Source organism: Embiotoca jacksoni, unplaced genomic scaffold, assembly GCF_022577435.1.
Source record: "Embiotoca jacksoni isolate LCO1_2020_lvr unplaced genomic scaffold, fEmbJac1.0.p SCAF_5, whole genome shotgun sequence".
NCBI classification, from domain to species: Eukaryota; Metazoa; Chordata; class Actinopteri; family Embiotocidae; genus Embiotoca; species Embiotoca jacksoni.
In genome coordinates, this window is record NW_027185403.1 from 23479629 (window position 1) to 23501618 (window position 21990).

At 50.4% G+C, this 21990-nt stretch overlaps 1 protein-coding gene across 3 annotated transcripts; it reads right to left on the bottom strand.

Annotated features, from left to right (window-relative positions):
• Positions 1-3037: 3037 nt before the first annotated feature.
• Positions 3038-12432, bottom strand: pcdh18b (protocadherin 18b). 3 transcript variants are annotated; one of them, XM_069171358.1, is made up of 4 exons: positions 9651-12432; positions 9140-9195; positions 8656-8825; positions 3038-4506 (listed from the first exon to the last, which is right to left on the bottom strand). In XM_069171358.1, exons 1-4 carry the CDS (start codon positions 12150-12152, stop codon positions 3560-3562), a joined length of 3675 nt encoding a protein of 1224 aa, XP_069027459.1. In that variant the 5' UTR covers positions 12153-12432; the 3' UTR covers positions 3038-3559. The 3 variants fall into 3 exon arrangements, with proteins under 3 accessions (XP_069027459.1, XP_069027460.1, XP_069027458.1); XM_069171359.1 differs by having other exon boundaries at positions 8710-8825; positions 9140-9228; XM_069171357.1 differs by having other exon boundaries at positions 9140-9228.
• Between the last annotated feature and the right edge of the window lie 9558 nt (positions 12433-21990).

Sequence of the window (21990 nt, forward strand, 5' to 3'; positions counted from 1 at the left end):
ACTTTTTTTTCTTAACTTAAAATCCAAACATATTTGTGCAACCTGCCAGGCAACATATACAAATATACAAGACAGATTTATCTACTGATCAGATCTGTGTGCACCATCCCCTTTGTGAATGAAAGGAAAATTATAAAAATGTTGTATTGTGTGAACACCCCGTTTTGAGTGTTAAAACTGGAAGTCTCAGTAAACCAAATCTATAAATTGCAATTTAGCCCAGATGGGAGGTAGAAAAAAGGTCTGAACATTCAGATCAGTCGATATTTCCTTTAATAATGACGATGTTCTTGGATTTACCTGGAGAACATCTGTGATGAGCAGCAGATGCGTATCAGATTCTTCTAACAATGAGTGATCAATATAAATGGCATTCAAACGTTTCCATGCAGGTATCAATGTTTGCACATCTGTAGCTGTAATGTTGGTTTCTAATGTGCTCCTTATTTTTATTGTGCCTCTTTTTCACGTTGTGGTTTTGATGCATCTCCTTCATTGTTCCCTTGTTTCCTCTGGAAGCTGCAGTGTGGTATTTTCTCCTCCAGGGGGCTCTGTATGCCCTCCCTGCTCTCATGTCAGGGCTGGTTGCTGCTGCTGCTGCTAGTAGCGGTGGTAGAAATGTGCTGGTGAGAACCTGTAGGTGTCACCCATTATCTAGCTGTTAGTGCAGCAGAGGAGGGAGGTGTGTCCGTCGGCTGCACAGCCCTCCGTGAACCTCTTCACACCTCAAAGCAGCTATTTCCATCTGCCTCGACAGCACATTTCTCCACCGCTCACCCGAGCCTGATCCTTTCTTTGTTTTGAGATTGGAGTGGCTCTCAGATTTCTGCCCAGGTCTCAGACAACAATCCTGACGGCAGCTCAAAGCTTTTTCATATTGTGTTTCAAAAACTGCAACAATGAAAAGAGCCCCATTTTCTGGTGTGAAGAAGGAGACTTGTTAGTGAAGAGTGAATCCACGGGGTCTATTTATTATTTAACTGAGTCTTCTGGTTGTTTTGCAATGGTTTGCCAGTTTACGGTCATTATTATTATTATTATTATTATTATTATTATTATTATTATTATTAATTAGTCTATAAAATATGAACAAAGGGTACAAAGATGTTTAAATTATAGTGACATGAAATATTAAAAAAAAAAGAAAATCCTGATATTTGAGGAGACAAACCCCAAGAAATATTCACAGGTTTAAATGATAAATGTTTGAATTTATTTGATTATCTAAACTATCATCATTTGATTGACTGTTTCATGGTTTCTTCCCGTACTTGTACTATTGATTTTATTACAATTATTAATTGACTGAGATTGAACGTTTATTTTAGGTCCATTTCGTGGCTCTTCTGGAGCTTTCGCTGGAAGAGGCGTCTGTAAAATTATACTTTGAACATCTAAACTTTGCTGACAAACTGTGGCTGTCGAAGAAAACGGGATGCATTTGAAAGCTCTAGAAGAGCTCCCTACTTCATATTTCCTGTTGCTTTTTCTACTCGAGGAGTAACAGGGAGCAACCAAGCACCAACCATCAGTGATGTCATCATCCATCAATGATGTCATCGTTGGTTTGTGAACGTTATGAATCCTCCAGTTCAGATTCTGTCCGTCACCATCTTTGCTAGTTCGGAGCGGTTTGGAGCAGGAAGTGACCATATTTGGACGAGCTGGGGGAGGAGCCAGAGGTGGATCTGACCGATCTGATTGGAAACCTGACGATACTACGTCCCGCCCACCGATAGCTGTAACCTGACTGCACCACAGGCCTGTCAATCAAACAGACACCCCCCCAAAAACAGGTCTTCTTGAATCTTCTTTTCTAATGAATGAGGGATTATTTTCAGATGGACCTCCAGAAAACTAATAAGAAGGAGTGACTTTAGCTAACAACACCGAGATAACTGATGGACACATTTTATTCACTTTGGATTTGATGAGAGAAGTTGAATGGGAGTCTATGGAGCCGGAGGCTTTTTGGAGCCGACCTCTAGTGGCACTCGCTGGTATTGCAGCTGAAGACACTTCTGGATCGGAACCATTACTATTATTTTTTAAGCTACATCCACTTTCATATACGATCTATGGAAACAACACAGTAAAAAAAACAAAAAAAAACAAGGAAAATAAAACAAAGCTGGAAAAATAATCATATCAGTAAAAAGACAAACAGCCAGAAGAACTGTGAAACAAAGGATCTAATACAACAACACGCATGTTAAGATGTCAGATGACCAACTAGCAACCGCTGCATGCTCCCCAAGGCTTTGATACTCTAACCCTGATGAGCAATCAGTCAGGTGCAGCCAATTAAACAGCTGAGGGGGCACACACACACTCACACACACACACACACACACACTCACACACACACACACTCACACACACACACACACACACTCACACACACACACACACACACACACACACTCACACACACACACACTCATACACACACACACACACACACACACTCACACACACACACACACACTCACACACACACACACACACTCACACACACACACACACACTCACACACACACACACTCATACACACACACACACACACACACACTCACACACACACACACACACTCACACACACACACACTCATACACACACACACACACACACACACACTCACACACACACACACACATACACACACTCACACACACACACACACACTCACACACACACTCACACACACACACACACACACTCACACACACACTCACACACACACTCACACACACACACACACACACACACACACACACACACACACACACTCACACACACACACACTCATACACACACACACACACACACACACTCACACACACACACACACACTCACACACACACACACACACTCACACTCTCACACACACACAGACACACACACACACACACACACACACACACACACACACACACACACAGAGAGACAGACAGACAACTGGCCGTAACAGTCTCTATCTGTAAATAATAACAGATCATTATAGATATTAATAAATATAAACAGAGACAGCTGAGAAATGTGTATTATTTTATTTGTGTACCATCCTCTCCCCCCACAATAATCCACGAAGACAAGTGTCCATTAATTCATTAATATATTCATGTATACATTTTTCTGTGACAAATAAAAAAAAATCACAATACAAAAGACAGTTTTAAATATGTAGAATGTCGATCGCATGTCAAAGTCTTGATTCAACGTTTTTGTACTCAACATGCATTCAAATATAAAAATAGATTTCTGATTAAGTTTATTTACACTTTTTTATAAATATAAGTATACAAATGTATTTTTAAAATACAAAGATAAATACAGTCACATAGTGTACATTGTGTACCAAACCATCAATTAACAAACTTTTTTTGGATATTTAGCATTCACAAAACACAGTTATTACATTAGAAATGCAACTTTAACGACAATTGCAGGTCTTGTTTTTTGTCTTTGTTTCTTATTTCTTTGCGTGTCCTTGTTTTGCCACCTTCACGTCGGCGTGTGCGGGTGGTGAATAAATAAGGAGGGTAATAAACGGGCGTCTAGCTCTGCCGGACGTCCTGCAGGAGTTTGTTGATCTCGGCCACCAGCTCGCTGGCGTCCACCAGCTCGTGTCGGCTGTCGCTGCGTTTGCCCTGAAGGTGACTGAGCACCGAGTCGAAGTCGTCCTCCTCGTAGTTCTCCGGGATCTCCTCCATGGCCGGCAGCCACTTGGAGGAGGGCCCCGGCACCGCTACCGGCACCGGCGCCGGAGAGGACTGCACCAGCGTGGGGCCGACCAGCGCCGTGAGCAGCGGGCTGCTGTGGGGTTTGGGGGTGTGCGAGCTGTTCTGCGGGCTGTTCTTGGGCGCCTGCGCCCCCTTGTGGCTGCTGCTCTGGGAACTGAGCTTGGTGCTGGGTTTCAGCGTGTGGTAGCTGCCGCCCTGGTGGTGACCCGACGGGCCGATGCTGCTGCCCGGGTTCTGGAAGTGTGTGTTGGCGGCCCAGGCGGCCACGCCCTGCTGGTGGACGGAGGGGCTGGGCTTGCCGGGCAGGTGACCCCTCCTGCGGTCCAGAGACCCGGTCAGGGGGACGCCCGTGCCGCTCAGGCTGCTCCCCTTCTGGCTCTCGTTGACCTGCACGTACGAGTCCAGACCCTGTGGGAGGAGCCTCTGGAACACGCTGCTCATCTCCGACAGCAGCGACGTGGTCCCACACAGGTCTTCATCTCCGGCCTCGCCGCCCACTCCCCCCTCCTCCCCTGCCCCGTCCTCCCCGTCCAGATCCTTCCCGAAGGTGGAGAAGCTCTGGTTCCGGGCCGGGCCGGTGTCGGTACACGGCTGCGGGGTCTTTTCCTGAGAGAGGTCGGCGGTCTGGCGGGCTTCCTCCCCGGGGATGTAGAGGTTGCTGCGGTAGTCGGAGGAGGAGGAGCCGGGGGAGGCCAGGGGGGGCATCCAGCACTGATCCGAGTGACCCAGGACCCGGCACTCCTCGGTGCAGAGTCTCATCGCTGGAGGGGAAGACAGAAACACTTGTGAGTCATCGAGACGACTGAGTTGCACAACAGTTCGTTCAAAACGGGTAAACACAAAACCTCAGTTTGTTTCGGTCCAAACTGAAAAGTGTGTCAAAGTTGAAGTCTCTGTTTGTCTTCAGACTCAGTTTATACGAGCTTCAAACACGACACTCAAACGTAAAAGCATTTACACTTAACAAACCCATCAGTGATTTATTTTTTCTGTCAATGAATTTAAAACCGGACGTTTGATGACAGTGATCTCATGCAGAGAAAAGCTCCACATCTTCACATCTTGAGATGCTGGAATCAGAATTTTTCATTTTTGAAACATTCATATTTTATCAAACTATTCATTAATTATGAGAGTACAACTTGTTTCGATGGTTCTGTATGTGCTGTAAAGGTGTCTGTTTGTACGTAAGTGTGCGACCCAGTTTATTGGTGATCTTTATGTTTCATACAAAATTTGTAAAATCCATCTTTATACTGCCAATTAAAAGTTCTTTCAGCAGAAAATAAGGCTGTTTTTTCTCGATCACATCCATCAGGGTGTTTCTAAAAGTTGGCATTATGTTTTGTGTATGCACATTTCTTAATGTTTGTAGCAAACAACCATAAATGTGATGATAAACTCAGTTTTCCTGTCATGAGTCTGTTTCCATCCAGCGAACACTCGTCTCATCCTCATCCTCATCCTCAGGTGTCGGCTTTTTTCTGCTCTGTCTCTGGAAACATGGTGGAAATGTGCCCTAATTAGTCTGAAAGTTTCTCTGCAGGAGTGCTGCCTGTTACCTTCCAACATATTTACCACAGAGAGACAATTCAGCGAGGCCGATCGATGCCTATTACCCATTCAAAATAACTCCTCCTCTAAAAGCCCTGCATTTTTCCCTTTCAAGTCACTCTTTTCAATTTGAAATCTTCAAATAGAAAATCTCTGAAGAATAAATTAGACAAATCAAATATGCCAACTTAAAGCCTTCATTAAAGGAGCGCGCTGCTTTTCAGTCATGCTATTGAGGGACTTCATTATCCCCTCATTAACATGAAAGGAACATTTATAATACATCTTAGAGCAGATGAAAAGTGCATTTGGGTGCACTGGAAGGGAAAAAGCATCGCGGGGGCTGAGGCGGATCGGCTGCCCCGCTGATGAAAGCAGAGAAGTGAAAGATTTAACCAAAGTGATTTGTGTTGGAAAATGAAATAATAAAAAAAAACCAGCTATCAAACAAACATTAACTGAGAGCAGTGATGTCCGTTCACCTGACTGAGGACCGACCGGACGGGTTTATCCCCGACGACCAAGTGCTTGTTTCTATTTTATTGCATTTTGAAAACAAATTCCACTTTTATCTCTGATGGTTCGAGAGCCGAGCAGAGGGAACCACGGCAACTACGACGAGACAAACACATCCGGACTGAGGGGACATGTTTAAAGGGACATTACAGTTGTAAAGGACAGAATCAAACAGGAAGTGTCCAAACAGAAGCAGCAGAGACTTCCTGCTGGAATCCAGTTCTGACGCTGCGGTTCATGCATCACTCCTGAGCTCAACATGTAGTAAAGTATTTTACAAACACTTTAACAAGTTGACCACATGTGGGCAGTAGCGCGTCTTTGACTAAACAGTGTCACCGCGGTCTGATGCACACGGCAGCCATCTTGTAGTTTGGATTTTAGGATAATGAGGAAAACAACGTAAAAACGAGGTTCCTACATTTCCCATAATGCAACTGAATATCATCTTTGATTAGACTCTCCCTGCTTGGTAGATTAATATCAAAATCTGCGCTCTCGTTTTGTGACACGGCCCGAGCTGAAACATTAAAAAATGTCCCCTCGGGGATTAATAAAGTAACTACCTAACCTAACCTAACCTAACCTAACCTAACCTAACCTAACCTAACCTAACCTAACCTAACCTAACCTCAGATGACATCACTATGACATCATCGGGGGTTTATCTTTCACTCAGATGTTACACAGCTGTTTCCACAGGCCGAGTCCGACATGTTGGACTGATCCGTTTCGAAGACTTGGCTGCTTCCTGATGTGACGCCACTGTTTACTCCTCATTCATTATGAAACATTGACCTCCACAGAAAGCATATTTTAACCACTGCTCAGGTTATCAGAGAAACTGCACATTAAATAAAACACCTCTGAAACTCTCTAAAAAAACACATCTTATTTAAAATGCTCTCAAACGCACAAACACGTAAGAAAAAGCATCCGTCTGTGCTTTGAGGGGGGATAACGTTCTCCTTCCAGCAGCATCACCGTGACGACGGCTGCTGAGACAAAGTTCAGCAGGTAAAACCTAAAGCTGTAATTTCTTCTCGACTGTCTGTGTACAAAGTAAACAAACGGATGTATTATATGTTTCGGAACTTCGACTTCTGACCGACCACATTCAGCCTCCGTGTACTTATCACACAGACAGCGGGGGAGGAGGGGTTCATGCCTGAAGACTGTCTCATATTAAAACCTTCTGCATCTGCATGAGCTACAAACAAAGACTTCCTACCGCTTCGCCTCCTTCCACAGCGAACCGTGACGACGGAGAGACGACTACACGGACACGTGGGCGGGAGGCGAGCTGAACATACAGAAGGAGAAAGGTGAGCTTTGAGATGTAATTATGCTCTTCAGGGCTTCATCATGAGCGCAGCTCGGAGCCAATTCCATCGCAACTATTTGCCACATGGCAATTAAATGCCTCCTCTTCATCGGAAAAAAGCACAGCGGCTTCGGTTTGGACGGCTGAAAGTGAAGCCTTGAAGGTTCGAAAAAGGAGAGTGACTAACAAGCTGAGCTCCTCCACCGCGTGGGGGGAGGAGGGGGGGGGGGGGGTGCGATTGTCTGGTCTGCCCGTCTGGGTCGACTTTAATTGGGATGTAGCTCAAATGCAGTCTGGAGTGATGGCTGTGTGGGAAGCTGGCTGGAAGGAAGCAGGAGCTCTGCAGACCTGAGAGACGTTCGCTCAGACAGACGGAGAAACTCGAGAGGACGCCGGACGTCTACCGCTGGAAGAGGCCAAAGTCAGTGGGTCAATCAACAAGTGTTCAGAGAGGAGGATGGGAGTCCATGCAGGGCGACAGCAGGGAGGAGAGATGCTGGCTGGAAACGAGGATCAGTTGAGTTATCGGATCAGATATCTCAAGAGCGAAGGCACAGTGAGGTAAACGTTGCTGCGTGGACACAGATTCATTCACATCCTCCAGTGAACATGCAGCCAACAGAACAGGCATGCTAAGATGAAGGAGACAATGTGGTTCTAACAGGCAGCAGATGAAATGTGTGTGAACCTGTTTCTAAACCCTCAAATCATCATCATCACCCCAACAGCTGATCTGCCACCTGGTCAGGAAGATGTTCACGGAGGGAGCGCTGAAAACGACTGCACATGTGGCTGTAATTTCAGAGGAGGTTGAGAGAACTGAGAGGATAACTGAAGCCTCAGGTCACCATTAACAGAGAAGGGGCGGTGGGCTCTGTCTGTCATTACTTACAGTGTGGTTACTGAGAACGGCTCACTTCAGAAACACTTCTATTTTATTAAAATAAACAAAAAGTAAATCAGAGTATGATTCTGTCCAATGCTGCGCTCATCACTTGACCTCTAGGGGGCGTTGGAGCCCAAGGTTGAGAAACTCTGGTTCAATCTAGTTGAGTCATATAAAAAGATTCAAATAAACTGTGGTCCAGAGTTGATTCATCGAGCATGGAATAATTAACTTCCTTTAATCTGCTCTTCTTTTACAGGTGGTTGATTTTCTATATTTGGAATTAATGAAATATTTAAGTGAGTTTTGAAGTAAAAACACCAAGAATTGTGTTTCCAGCCTCTCCACTGTCCAGATTTACTGTTTCTCTTCTTTGGGTTTTGAACTGTTCAGGAACTTGTCATGGACATTTTTTTTCACTATTTCCTGACTTTGAAGAAAGTATTTAGCAGATAAACTGTTACGATGCCGGTTAGCTGTGGACCGACAGTTTGTGTTTACGATGACGCAATGCAAAAACTGATCAAAATAAAGACTGGACTTTGGCTTCAGGACGAGATGCTGGACTATGCATGATGGGAAATGAAGGGATGGTTGTCAGGTGTGGTGGATGGAGGGGGGGGGGTGTACCTGCATGCGGTCTGTGCTGGCCATCAGGGGCATATATCTCTGTAAAGGCCTCACCGAGGAGCCGGTCCATGGGTGACTCCCTGCCGGGCTCGTAGTCGCTGTCCCCGGCCTCGCTGTCTCCGCGCCCGCTGTCCTTCAGGCTGAACTTATCCATCTCGTTCAGGGCGTATCTGCACACAACCCCCCGCACACTTCATACATTAATCACTCACAATAACATGATCATGCTTACGGAGACACGTCGTGCCACTGATGGATAATAAGGTGCACTGGGAAGCAGAGAGCGCTCTGCAGAAGGGTTTTACATATAATTATGCAAATGTGAAGTTATTGAGCATACAGTTTGACTCTAAACCCAAAAGCTACTGGATGTGGTTGTGCTGTGTGAACGCAGTGACAACAGACACGACCAATGTGGAAAGGCTGTAATATTATAGACGTGCACTTATTTCAACAGCGGAGCATCACCTCACGTGCAAGTTACCTGTAGCTGCGGGTGTATTTGTTGCCTCTGAAGCTGGGTCTCGGCTGGTACTGGCCCTGATGGAGCATGGACAGAAGCTGTGAGACTTGCTACAATCCCAAAGAGAAACGAAAAAGACAAAAACAAAAAGAAAAAGGACAAAAATAAAAGGGAAAAATGAAGAAGGGGAAAATGAATGGAGTCACACAAGCAAGGCCACAAGACAATGTTGGGTGTGTGTTGGGGGAGGGGCAAAGGGAGGATGGGGGGGGGGGGGGGGGGGGGGAGGCATGACTTTGTGACTTGCTCCTGAATTATGATGGTCAACAAAAACATGACACAAAGGGCTGAAGGTAACAGAATAATGGAGCAAGGGATAAATTCAGAACAAATGCTGAACATAAGACACAAAAACATGCTGAGTCAATGATTTTAAGGTGCATAATAAATACTTCAAATCAAACAGCTTGATGTTTACACTATGTTTAGCATGAAAACGAGCTGAAATCATGACAGGAAGTGGAGGTCTCACCTCGACAGGAGGAGTGGTGTGGGCCAGCTCCAGCGCAAAGTTCTCCGGCACGTGATTGGACGAGATGGTGACCAGGCTGTTGAGTGACTGACGGCTGTGGTGACTCTGCCTGCTGCCCAGGGTGCCCCTCTCGGGTGTGGGGGAGGGGGAGGGGGAGCGAGGGTGTGCCCGGACAGGTAAGGTTCCGTTGACGGTCGGGACCAGGGTGATGTCGGCCTTGTGGATCTGCCGGGCCGGTTTCTTGGGGTGGTTCTGGTAGCTGTTCTCCGCCACCCGGCAGTTGTAGTTGTGTCGGGGGTCCTTCTTCTCGCGGCTGCAGCGTGCGGTGGCGAACATCACCATGACGATGAGCAGCAGAGCACAAACGGCGACCAGAGAGATGATGACGATGAGAGAGAGGTCCAGCGAGGCCTGGCTGGTGCCGGTGGGGTACAGAGGGGGGAGGATGTCCATGGTCTCCTGCAGGGACAGCCGGAGGACGGCTCCTGTGGACAGCCGGCTGGCTCCCCTGTCCTGCACCTCCACCCTGATCTCCATCACGTCCCGTGGAGCCTGCTCCAGGCTGGCGTTGGTTCTGAGCTCGCAGCGCCGGGCGTCCATCACAAACAGGCCATCCTCGTTGCCACCGACGATGGCGCAGCTCACCTCGCCGTTGGCGCCGGCGTCGCGGTCGGTGACTTTCAGCGCAGTGATCAGCTGACCAGGTGATGCGTACTTCCACACAGGAAGCTCGGCCGTGTGGTTCCGGAGGGAGGGCGAGTGGATGATGGGCGGGTTGTCGTTTTCATCCAGGACGGTGAGCAGGACGGTGGTGTTGGCCGACAGCGCCGCGTTTCCTCCGTCGCGGGCCTGAACCGTGAAGGTGATCCGGCTGACGTCTTCGTGGTCGAAGCTGCGTAAGGCGTAGATGGCGCCGTTGGACGGGTCGATGGTGACGTAGGTGGAGATGGGGCTCCCCTGGACCAGAGTGTCTACGATGTTGTAGGTGACCTGCCCGTTGGTGCCCAGGTCTGGATCGGAGGCCACCACGGTCATCAGGTACGCTCCAGGAGAGTTGTTCTCCGATTTAAAGACCTCGTAGCGGCTCTTCTCGAAGCGTGGAGGATTGTCGTTTTCATCCAGCACCTGGACGGTGAAGTGTTTGATGGTGGAGAGGCTCGGCGAGCCGCGGTCCTCTGCTATGACCGTCAGACTGTACTCGGACCTCTTCTCACGGTCCAGCGACACGTTGGTGAGGATCATGTAGTTCTTCTCGTAGGTCTTCTGGAGCCGGAAGTGTCCGTGGCCGTGCAGCCTGCACACCACCTCACCGTTGAGGCCCGCGTCGATGTCATCGACACGGACCAGAGCGATGAACGTGTCCACCGGCGCCCCCTCCGAGATGTAGGCCACCTCCTCCTTGCCAGGCGTCATCAGATTGATGTTGATCTCCGGTTTGTTGTCATTCACATCCACCACTTTCACCACAATTTTGCAAAGTCCAGGAATGGAGTTGGGGCCCAAGTCCTGAGCCTGAACATCCAGCTCGTAGGACGCGCTGGTCTCATAGTCCACTTTTTTAATAAGAGTAATGTGGCCATTTTCTGGGTTTATCTTAAAGGTTTCCAGGATCTTTGGGGAGACATGGCTGCTGAAAGAGTAGACTATCTTCCCATTAGTGCCCTCGTCTGGATCTGTGGCGTTTAAATCAATGATGAGAGTCCCGAGGGGGGAGTTTTCCAGCAGATTGATAACGTATGATTGCTCATCAAAGGCCGGGCTGTTGTCGTTGGAATCAGAGATGCTTATCTTGAGCAGAGTGGAGCCAGACTTGGGGGGCACGCCGTTATCCGAAGCCGTGAGCTGCAGCTGGTAGCTGGACTGCACTTCCCGGTCCAGTTCCCGCATCACCACCAGCTCTGCGTACTTGGCTCCGTCCGTCCGGGTCCTCACATCGATCTTAAAGAAGTTGTTGGGCGTCAGGGAGTAAGTGTGCAGGGAGTTCTCACGCACGTCCGCGTCCACGGCGCCGTCCAGCGGGATGCGCATCCCCACGGAGGCGCTCTCGGAGATTTCTATCGGGACGATGGCACGGGAGAAGTGCGGGGAGTTGTCGTTGATGTCCAGCACTTCCACCTCCACATGGAACAGCTGCAGGTACTCCGTCGGCAGCGTGACCACGTCGAATTCTATCGAGCAGTTCAAGTTTTTCTCACAGAGCGTCTCACGGTCGATTTTGGTGCCAATGCTGATCTCTCCGTCCTCCTCCCGGACAGACAGGAACGGCGTGCTTCCCCGCTGCATAGCGCGGAACCGAAAGGTCAGGGAACTCGGCAGTTTGGACAAAACCCCAGAGACGTCCTCCTTTAACCGAGCAATCACCGTCCCTACTTTCTGCTCCTCGTAAACTTTGTATTTCAGAGTCTTCCCGGCGGTGTCGTGCACAAGCGCGACCAAAAGCAGCAGTTGAAGTAGTGGCGAAGAGAACAGAATTCCTTTGGTTTGAATCATTTGTGTCCCCATCTTCTGCGCGCGCACTGTGGCGATTACTTCCACAGAGGGAGAAAATCGGTGGGGGAAGAATGGATGTCCCCTCAGAAGTCGGACATGGTCAATTCTCCGCTGCTGCTGCGCATAGTCCGCAAAACAGATACAGAAATAAATAAATGGATCAAAATGAGTAAATTGTCCTTATTTTGGATTAGGATGTCGCAAACCAACAATCCGCGGCGCTCTCCGTGCAGACTGATCTGTTGCATATATCCACATATGCCCGTCGCCTCTCGTGCCTGCGTGCGCGCCAGTGGATGAGTGAGAGTGAATGTCTGAGTGAAGAAAAGGCGCAGCTTCCTCCCAGTCTGAGTGAGTGGGAGAGCGAGGGGTGGAGAGAGGAGGGAGTCCGTGTGTGTGTGTGTGTGTGTGTGTGCGCGCGCGCGCCCTGCTCCGTGCGCTCTGCTCTGTCGCTGCTCCAGTCTCTCTCTCTCTCTCTCTCTCTCTCTCTCTCTCTCTCTCTCAGCCCGCCCCGCACACAAACTGCGTCTCATTTCGATCCCCCCACCTCCACCTCCCTCCTCCTCCGCTGCCTCACCGCCCCTCCTCCAGAATCACCAGAATGGCCTCCTTCAAGCAGCACAGGAGGGGCTATTGATGGCAGCCCACCCCCCCCCCCCCCCCCCCCAACACAGAAGACACCCCGGTATTAAAAGTGTGTCACAACAATGGGCCACAGGACGAATTATTCTGGGCTCAGACACTTTCAAAACAACCACACACTGACCCGCGGCAGACTTACATTGTTATGGTCGCATTCACAACGTGTGCCAACTCGGCTCCTTTGTCATGTGTGCACAAAACGCCAAGTTGTCGCCCTCAGAATAGTAATGCCAAGATGAAGGAAGGAAGGCATGAAACATGCCCATCACTCCGAGGCGGTTTGATGACCGACACCTTAAAAAACAAATCTGCTGTTTTGCGCACAGGATGCGTAAAAGCGCCCAGCAGCGGATTCTTAGGATGCTAAATCCGAGCAACCTAAACTTCCTCATGACCCACGAGGAAGTTTAGTCAATTATAAGTTGGAGACCAGACATGTCTGATGCCAAACATGCCCATGAGTCAATGTGGTCATGTGACCAGGTTAACACTTTAAAAAGCTGTATTATCTTGAACTGTTTGGATTCACACCTTCATGATCTGATGAGCGTCATATTCTAATATTACTTTAATTTTCGTATTTCTTATGTCTTATCTTTCCATTTAATTGCAAAACTATCAAATTTGGACACTCATTAAGGTTTAAGGTATGGCGGGTGCATTGACATCCACCCAGCTGACCCCCACATGCGTGCTTATACAAACCTCCTCCTTCTCCTCCTCCTCTGGCTGCATAATAATGTTTTATGGAAGCCTACATGTCCTGATCCAACCAAATTACCATCCTCCATCCTCAGGGAGCAAACAGGCCTTACAGGAGCCGCACCAGGCCATCTGGCCTGAGCCTCAGACAACCCAAACCTACAATTACCATCTATTAAGACACTCCCACCCCATCCCACCCACCCCCAGTGAGAATAAGCCACAGCTCGTGTCAGATACAATCTAATATCCTCATCATGTCGTGGTGAAAAATCTGACTTGTATAAGTTCACCATTCATTAGTGATGACAGGCAGCTTTGGATGGACTTCCTTTGGATGTGTCAGTGGAGGAGAAAAGAAGGCGAGGGGGGCATAAAGATCAGAAAGACTGATAAGTCTTTTTTTTATGATGTATAAATCCATGTTCCTCCTAAATGTGTTAATGTTCACATCACAGGAAACATTTCTATATGCCTCCACATCAGTGTCACCGTTTCCAAAGCCTGTTTGAAAGGTTCCCCAGATTCCATTTTCCCCAAATCATTCAGAGAGTAATGAGTCGTGCTGCGCAGACTTACACTCTCAATAAGCTTCATTTGGAGCGCGAGCCATATTTGATAACGGCCGCGCTGATTGGTTTCAACATGGCAAATTATCTGGGGCCGGCATCTCTGAGTGGATCCGTCTCTGTGATGGATTTTATCTGCATTTTAAATTCCTATGTGTGACCCGTGGGAACAGGCTCTCCACGCCGCCATCTGTCTCTGTGCAAACACATGGACATCAGCTCCACAACTCATATGTGCACACATACTGATGCTGAACGAATCAACAAGGACAAAGAGTCGAACAGTTCAGAGATGCTCATTTCATGTGTTTTATGAGCGGCAGCACCATGTTGGTAACTCATAGAGGGTCTATGTGACCACTTTACAGCTCCAAAATATTTACATTTATAATCTATTTTGTGTTTAATACAGTCAGGGCTTCTACTAAGGTGAGCTCATGTCCTGTGATTTGGAGGATGGTGCTGGGAAAGTTCCGCAGACATGGTTATTATTATTATTATTAAAGTTTGAATTATGAAGCTAATCGTGCAGCCTGTGAAACTGTCAATGTCGATCTGTTGTTACGCGTAAAACCAATTATTTAGTTTAATTTGAATAATTTGAAAAATTAAGATTCTACCAAATATGGAGAAACATGTTTCACACTGAAGCCTGAACAGTGTTGTGAAACTCTGCAGGTCTGAACCCCCCCCCCCACACACACACACACACACACTCTCTTTTGTGCAGGGGGGGGCCGACTGTGCTCTGCCTCGAGCCACAACTAACTGGAGAAGTTACTACTGACTGAATGTTTTAACGGCGGTGCTCTGTAAGTGTCACAGTTTGTCTCATTGCCTGTTTTGTGATAATCTGCGCGGAGTCATTACGCATCATCAGAGTCATTACGCATCATCAGAGTCATTACGCATGGTGCCAAACGGTGTCCACGCGCAGCGTGTCTCTCGTGGGTGAGACACTGTCTCCTGGTATTTTCTACAACAGCATAAACCGCGGATGAAAGAGTCCCGTGACACATAACAACGTTAGCCACGGGCCGGTGCCCCTGCGACGACAGCACTGCACCCGGTGGGGAGCTGACGGTGCCCTAATGGCATTACTTGAGTCGGGAACGCGCACAAATCACATTTCCTCTGCAAGAGAGAGAGCGAGAAGAAAAGCTCGACTCGTCACAGATTTCAGCCAAGAAGTTTCTTTAATCCCAACAGAGCTGCACCGGGGGATGTTCTGTGAGGCTGACGCTGCCTCACACTCACAGTCTCACTGTCTCCAGGGACAAAGACTCAGTTCAAATCAATCAGACAATTTCCGTCAACTGGACATGATATAATAATCTGAAGTTGAAGCAGGTGACACTGCTGTCATGTTTCAAAAACCTCTTGAGGTTTAGTAGATTTAACACCCAGAAGAGTTTTTATTTAGATTTTCTTCACAGTGAAGGCAGAAAGGGTTGCTGCGTCATCCCAGGCAGCTCATCTGGCCAGTTGGAGGGAGGATGACCGGGTGGGTGAGGGGGTGGATTCAGGGATTCCTGCCCTCGGGGACCATAAAATTAGTGAAAGGAGTTGGGAGGGGGGTGAGGGGCTGCAGGGAGAGGGCCTCAGCAACTTTGTCATTGAAATGAAGCAGGAGATCCTTGTGACAAAGGCGGTGTGGCAGGTGGAGAGAGGGCGGCGCGGGGGGCCCTGCCAAAACCAACCCCCCAGGAGGATCAGTGCCGGGGGGGATCGGGTTGGAGGCTGGGAGGTGTCGGGGTTCGGGTCGTGTGGAAGAATATGTGCTCCAACTATGACTATTCTGCTCTCTGCTTTTTGTTTTCTTATTTCCAGTTTAGAAGTCAGAAAAGAGTTCAAACAAGTCCAATGAAATGCACAAATATTAAGAACAGCCGTGGATGATTGGTCGTAGGCAGAAGTGTTAACAGCACTACTAGGTCAGTTATAATCAATACTTTAGATCCCTATGCGTAAAAATCCAGCATCTCTCTCTCATCCGGCTGGGGGGGCGGGGTCTGGGCGTCCGGCGGGGGTCAGGGGGGGTTGTAAAGGCACGCGAGCATCTGCTACAATCTCATTACCATGCTGTTAGCTCGCACGAGATGGAAGGGATCTGGGGCTGTCAGGATGGTCGCTCCACCCACCGGGCCGGGACGTTAGCTCCACCCACCTGGCCTGGAAGTGTCAGTGTGACTCAGCAGCAGCTGATCGCAGGTTCTGCTGTTTGGAACATGATTACTGATTAAATCTAAAATAAAGTTTTAAGAACAAATAGGAGAGTTGTGACAGAATTAAAGGAGTATTCCTCGCCTGCAGGCCTTCAGTGTTTGGACTTGAAGTTTTTTAGTGAATGCTTTTTAAGTGGTGTTTTAAACAGCAGTTGATGCGTTCACTAAGTGAGCAAATATAAGAGCTGGCTGCTTCATATTCCCTAGATTTTGATTCAGTATATGTGTGTGCAGGCATGATCGTACCAAACCTGGCAACCCCGGTGTGTTCACTGGACCCGGCTAGTTGTTCTCGAAGAAAAACCTCCAGGATGTCTCTGATGTCTAAACCCACAAACTCATTTTTAGATTACAGAACAGTAAATAACGTGCTGTGGAGGTGAATTTCTGAACAGAGACTGGCTTCTTCCAGTCTTTATGCTAAGCTAGGCTAACGATATAGACAGATATTTGGGGTACTGTTAGGATTCCTGTCTGTTCCTAGTGTGTTTTCCCCTGTTTAACCCCCGATCACCTTTCCTCCTGTGTCCTGTCATTTCCCTGTCTGTTTTCTCCTCAGCAGTACCCTCTTCCAAGCACCGCCCACTGCCACACCTCTGTCCGGCAGCACAGCTGGGCGGCATTCCGAGAGATTAACGCCGGCCGCTACTAATACTCCGGTCTCCTGCCCACCCGCTGTCAGTTCGTCCGTTGCCTACCCGTCAACCCGTCCAGTAAGTCCGTCCGTCTCCCGGTGTTGAGATTCCGGTTCTGACTCCAACCTGTTTCCTGTTTCCTGCCGTTCAGTGTCGAGCCACGGGCATTCACCTGAACGAAGAAGATTCCAGATCGTTCCACGGAGATCATCTGCTGCAATCTTCGCAATCCTGTGTCGAGCTACGAGCGTCACACAGTCGACCCTGCCTGTTCCGTCCAGTGTCGAGCCACGGGCATCACCTGCACAAAGAGACCTTCCAGTGTGATCCTCGGAGATCCGCTGTCGAGGGTTTGGGCGATCCTGTGTCGAGTCGCGGACGTCACACAGTCGATCCAGCCAATCAGCTCGCTGAGGAGAAGTCTAGGGATTCCCCCAGCGGAGCGTCGCCGTCCGGCTACGTCACCCGGTCATGTGCCGAGGAGAACCCCGGGATTCCCTCGGGTGGCGAGGCTCCGCGCCGGCAGCCAGCCACATTCGTGGAGGAGCCAACTTCCGGCTCAGATTGGGACTCAGACTCTTGGTGTGCATTCCTGTTTGCTCTAACTGCCTGGGAAGAAATAAATACCTGGTTCCAAAGAGATTTTTGCTGTGTGTCTGCATTTGGGTTCGTTTATCTACACACCCCATAACAGAACGAACTGACCAGACATGGGCCCAGCAACCGCAGCAGGATCCACCCCTGCGGACCACCTGCAGAGGGCGCTTATGAACCAGGGGATTCTCGTCGGACAGCACCATCACCTGCTACAGGGACTGAATGAGGCTCAACAGGCTCAACAGATGACGAACTCATCTCTCTTTCCATTCGGCTGGATAACCGGATGCGGGAGAGACGGCGCAACAAGAACCGCCGGACCGCCCCGCCGGGCCGCCAGTCTAACCCCTTTTCCAGTTTCTCGTTCCAGGCACCTACACGTCGACCCGCTCCCGATCAGTTGGACCACACCGCTAAGACGCTGCCAGCGGACGAGGACCCCATGCAGCTGGGGAGGTCACGTCTCACTGAGCAGCAGAGGGAGCAGCGCCTCAGGTCGGGAGATTGCCTCTACTGTGGCGAGCCGGGGCATCGCATCGCACCGGTTCGGCCAAAAGAGGGAGTTCGCCCGTAATGGTGGGGATACTGGCGATTGAATCCAAGCGTTTTCCCCATCCCAAGTCTCGCCTGACGTTGCCAGCGAGCCTGGGCTTGCCACCAGGTCCTCTTCCCATCTCGGCCATTATTGACTCTGGAGCCGAACAGAACTTTTTAGACTCCACGTTCGTTTCCACGCACGGGATTCCGGTGGAGGCTCTGGAGCGGCCGCTGTCGGTGAGCGCCCTGGATGGCAGCCCGCTGGCGACCATCACACACTGAACTCTGCCCATTCCTCTGCTCGTGTCAGGTAATCACCGACACGAGATCCGTTTGTATGTGTTCCCGACTCCTCAGACGCCCCTGGTTCTGGGCCATCCTTGGCTCCGGGACCACAACCCCCGGATCGATTGGATAGGGGAGAGAGTCCTGGGTTGGAGCCCGGTCTGTCACTCGCGCTGCCTCAGATCCGCCGTTCCCCAGCCTGAGAACATCCCCTGCAGCTCTACGGCTGGACCCGACCTATCCTCTGTTCCCCGGGAGTACACGGATCTGGGGGAGACTTTTAGTAAGGAACAAGCCCTCTCCCTACCACCTCATCGGCCGTACGACTGCGCCATCGAGTTGCTCTCTGGCGCATTGTTTCCCACCAGCCACCTCTACAATCTGTCCCGACCCAAACGAGAGGCGATGGAGCAATATATTACAGACTCTCTAGCCGCAGGAATTATCCGTCCCTCATCCTCCCCTCTGGGAGCGGGGTTTATTTTTGTAACAAAGAAAGGCAAGACCCTGCGTCCTTGCATTGACTACCGTGGTCTCAACCGGATTACCACCAAGAATAAATACCCTCTACCACTGCTAGACTCCGTCTTCGAGTCTCTCGCTGGGGTCACCATGTTCACAAAGTTGGACCTCTGTAATGCCTACCACCTGGTCCGAATCCGAGAGGGAGATGAGTGGAAGACTGCGTTTAACACCCCCCCTTGGACATTTCGAATATTTGGTCAGGCCCTTCGGCCTGACCAATGCCCCTGCTGTCTTCCATGCCCTGGTTAACGACGTCTTTCGGGACTTCCTAAACCGGTTCGTGTTCGTCTATTTGGACGACATATTAATCTACTCGGCTACCCCCGAGGAACACTGCCATCATGTCCGTCAGGTCCTTCAAAGGCTCCTGGAGAACCGGCTTTTCGTCAAAGCAGAGAAGTGCGAGTTCCACGTCCCATCAGTCCAGTTTTTGGGCTTCATCATAGAGGAGGGGCAGGTCCGAAAGGACCCGGAGAAGGTCAAAGCTGTGACCAAATGGCCTGTGCCCTCCTCCCAAAAGGGACTTCAGCAGTTTTTAGGTTTCGCCAATTTTTACCGGCGGTTCATCCGGGGTTACAGCCAGACGCCCTAACTCGACTCATCCACCAAGGTGGATTTTAGCTGGACGCCCGAGGCCAACAAGGCCTTTTTGGCCCTCAAGGAACAGTTCACCTCGGCCCCTATCCTAGCACATCCGGACGAGAAGCGCCAGTTCATAGTCGAGGTGGACGCTTCGGATACCGGGGTCGGGGCAGTGCTGTCCCAACGTTCTGCCACTGATTCAAGGCTTCGGCCCTGTGCGTTCTTCTCCCGAAGACTCTCCCCGGCCCAGCAGAATTACGACGTAGGTAACCGGGAACTGCTGGCTGTGAAATTAGCCCTGGAGGAGTGGAGGCACTGGCTGGAGGGATCAGCGCAGCCCTTTGTCATCCTCACAGATCAGAAGAACCTAGAGTATATACACACAGCCAGACGACTAAACCCCCATCAGGCCCGCTGGGCATTATTTTTTTTCCCGTTTCAATTTTACCATCACCTTTCGTCCAGGGCACAAGAACACTAAGCCCGACACCCTGTCCCATCAGTTTTCCCCGGATGAGGGAGAGCCAACCCCGGACACCATTGTACCTCCCTCCTGTGTGCTAGGAGCGCTGACTTGGGAGGTCGAGATAGCGGTGCGTGAGGCTCAGCGGACCCAGCCTGACCCCGGAGGAGGCCCCCCTGACCGGCTGTTCGTTCCTCCGTCTGTCCGTTCCCAGGTCCTGCGGTGGGCCCATGACTCTCGGCTCTCTGGCCACCCAGGTATCCGCCGAACCATAAACTGGCTTCGCCGCACCTTCTGGTGGCCGTCCCTCGAGGAGGACTCACAAGCCTACATCTTGGCCTGCACTACGTGTGCCCGCAATAAGGGCACACTACGACCACTCCCCATCCCCCAGCGTCCGTGGTCTCATATTGCCCTCGACTTTGTCACGGGGTTCACCCCATCTGACAGGAATACAGTCATCCTGACCACAGTGGACCGGTTCTCAAAGGCGGCCCATTTCGTTCCACTCCCCAAGCTTCCGTCTGCCCAGGAGACCGCTGACCCTGCATGTCATCCGACTCCATGGCATCCCCGTGGACATAGTGTCTGATCGGGGCCTGCAGTTCGCCTCTCAGGTCTGGAAAGCGTTTTGCCGGACCGTCGGGGCCACGGCCAGCCTCTCCTCAGGGTTCCACCCCCAAACCAATGGACAGACTGAGAGGCTGAACCAGGAGTTGGAGGCCGTTCTTTGTTGTGTGACCACCGCCAATCCCGCATCCTGGAGCTGTCACCTTCCGTGGGTAGAGTACGCCCACAATTCTCACACATCCGCTGCCACCGGACTGTCCCCCTTCAAGGCCTCCCTGGGCTATAAACCTCCCCTGTTCCCTAGCTAGGAGGTCGAGGTACCAGTCCCATCGGTCCAGGTCCATGCCCGTCGCTGTAGGCGGGTGTGGAAGGAGACTCGGGCCGCCCTACTCCGCACGGCAGAGCAAAATAAGAGGGTGGCAGATCGTCGCCGGGTTCCCGCTCCCGTGTACCAGCTCGGACAGCAAGTTTGGCTCTCAACAAGGGATATCCCCCTTTGCACAGTCAAGAAAGCTGTCCCCGAGATTCATTGGACCCTTCCCTATCACCGCAATAATCAACCCCGTCACAGTCAAGTTACAGTTACCTACCTCCATGAGAATTCACCCTGTCTTCCATGCCTCTCTCCTGAAACCCGTGGTCACCAGCCCATTAAACCCTCCGGCCACACCCCCTCCACAACTCCGAATCATCGATGGCGGGCCCGTCTATACGGTAAATCGCCTCCTAGATGTCCGCCGAAGAGGTAGGGGGTTCCAGTATCTGGTGGATTGGGAGGGTTATGGGCCTGAGGAGCGGTGCTGGGTACCACGCTCCTGGATCTTGGATCCAGAGATGGTATGCACATACCACCGACAGAACCCTGACAAGCCTGGCGGTTCGCCAGGAGGCTCCCGTTGAGAGGGAGTACTGTTAGGATTCCTGTCTGTTCCCAGTGTGTTTTCCCCTGTTTAACCCCCGAATACCTTTCCTCCTGTGTCCTGTCATTTCCCTGTCTGTTTTCTCCTCAGCAGTACCCTCTTCCAAGCACCGCCCACTGCCACACCTCTGTCCGGCAGCACAGCTGGGCGGCATTCCGAGTGATTAACGCCGGCCGCTACTAATACTCCGGTCTCCTGCCCACCCGCTGTCAGTTCGTCCGTTGCCTACCCGTCAACCCGTCCAGTAAGTCCGTCCGTCTCCCGGTGTTGAGATTCCGATTCTGACTCCAACCTGTTTCCTGTTTCCTGCCATTCAGTGTCGAGCCACGGGCATTCACCTGAACGAAGAAGATTCCAGATCGTTCCACAGAGATCATCTGCTGCAATCTTGGCAATCCTGTGTCGAGCTACGAGCGTCACACAGTCGACCCTGCCTGTTCCGTCCAGTGTCGAGCCACGGGCATCACCTGCACAAAGAGACCTTCCAGTGCGTTCCTCGGAGATCCGCTGTCGAGGGTTTGGGCGATCCTGTGTCGAGTCAATGACGTCACACAGTCGATCCAGCCAATCAGCTCGCTGAGGAGAAGTCTGGGGATTC

What these genes read in the sequence shown, in the direction of transcription:
- pcdh18b (XM_069171357.1), bottom strand. Translation starts at nt 12,152, where the DNA reads ATGGGGACACAAATGATTCAAACCAAAGGAATTCTGTTCTCTTCGCCA. An exon ending in ACACCACTCCTCCTGTCGAG is followed by an intron (nt 9,229 to 9,650) that starts GTGAGACCTCCA and finishes TTGGGATTGTAG; the next exon opens with CAAGTCTCACAGCTTCTGTC. An exon ending in AAATACACCCGCAGCTACAG is followed by an intron (nt 8,826 to 9,139) that starts GTAACTTGCACG and finishes GGTTGTGTGCAG; the next exon opens with ATACGCCCTGAACGAGATGG.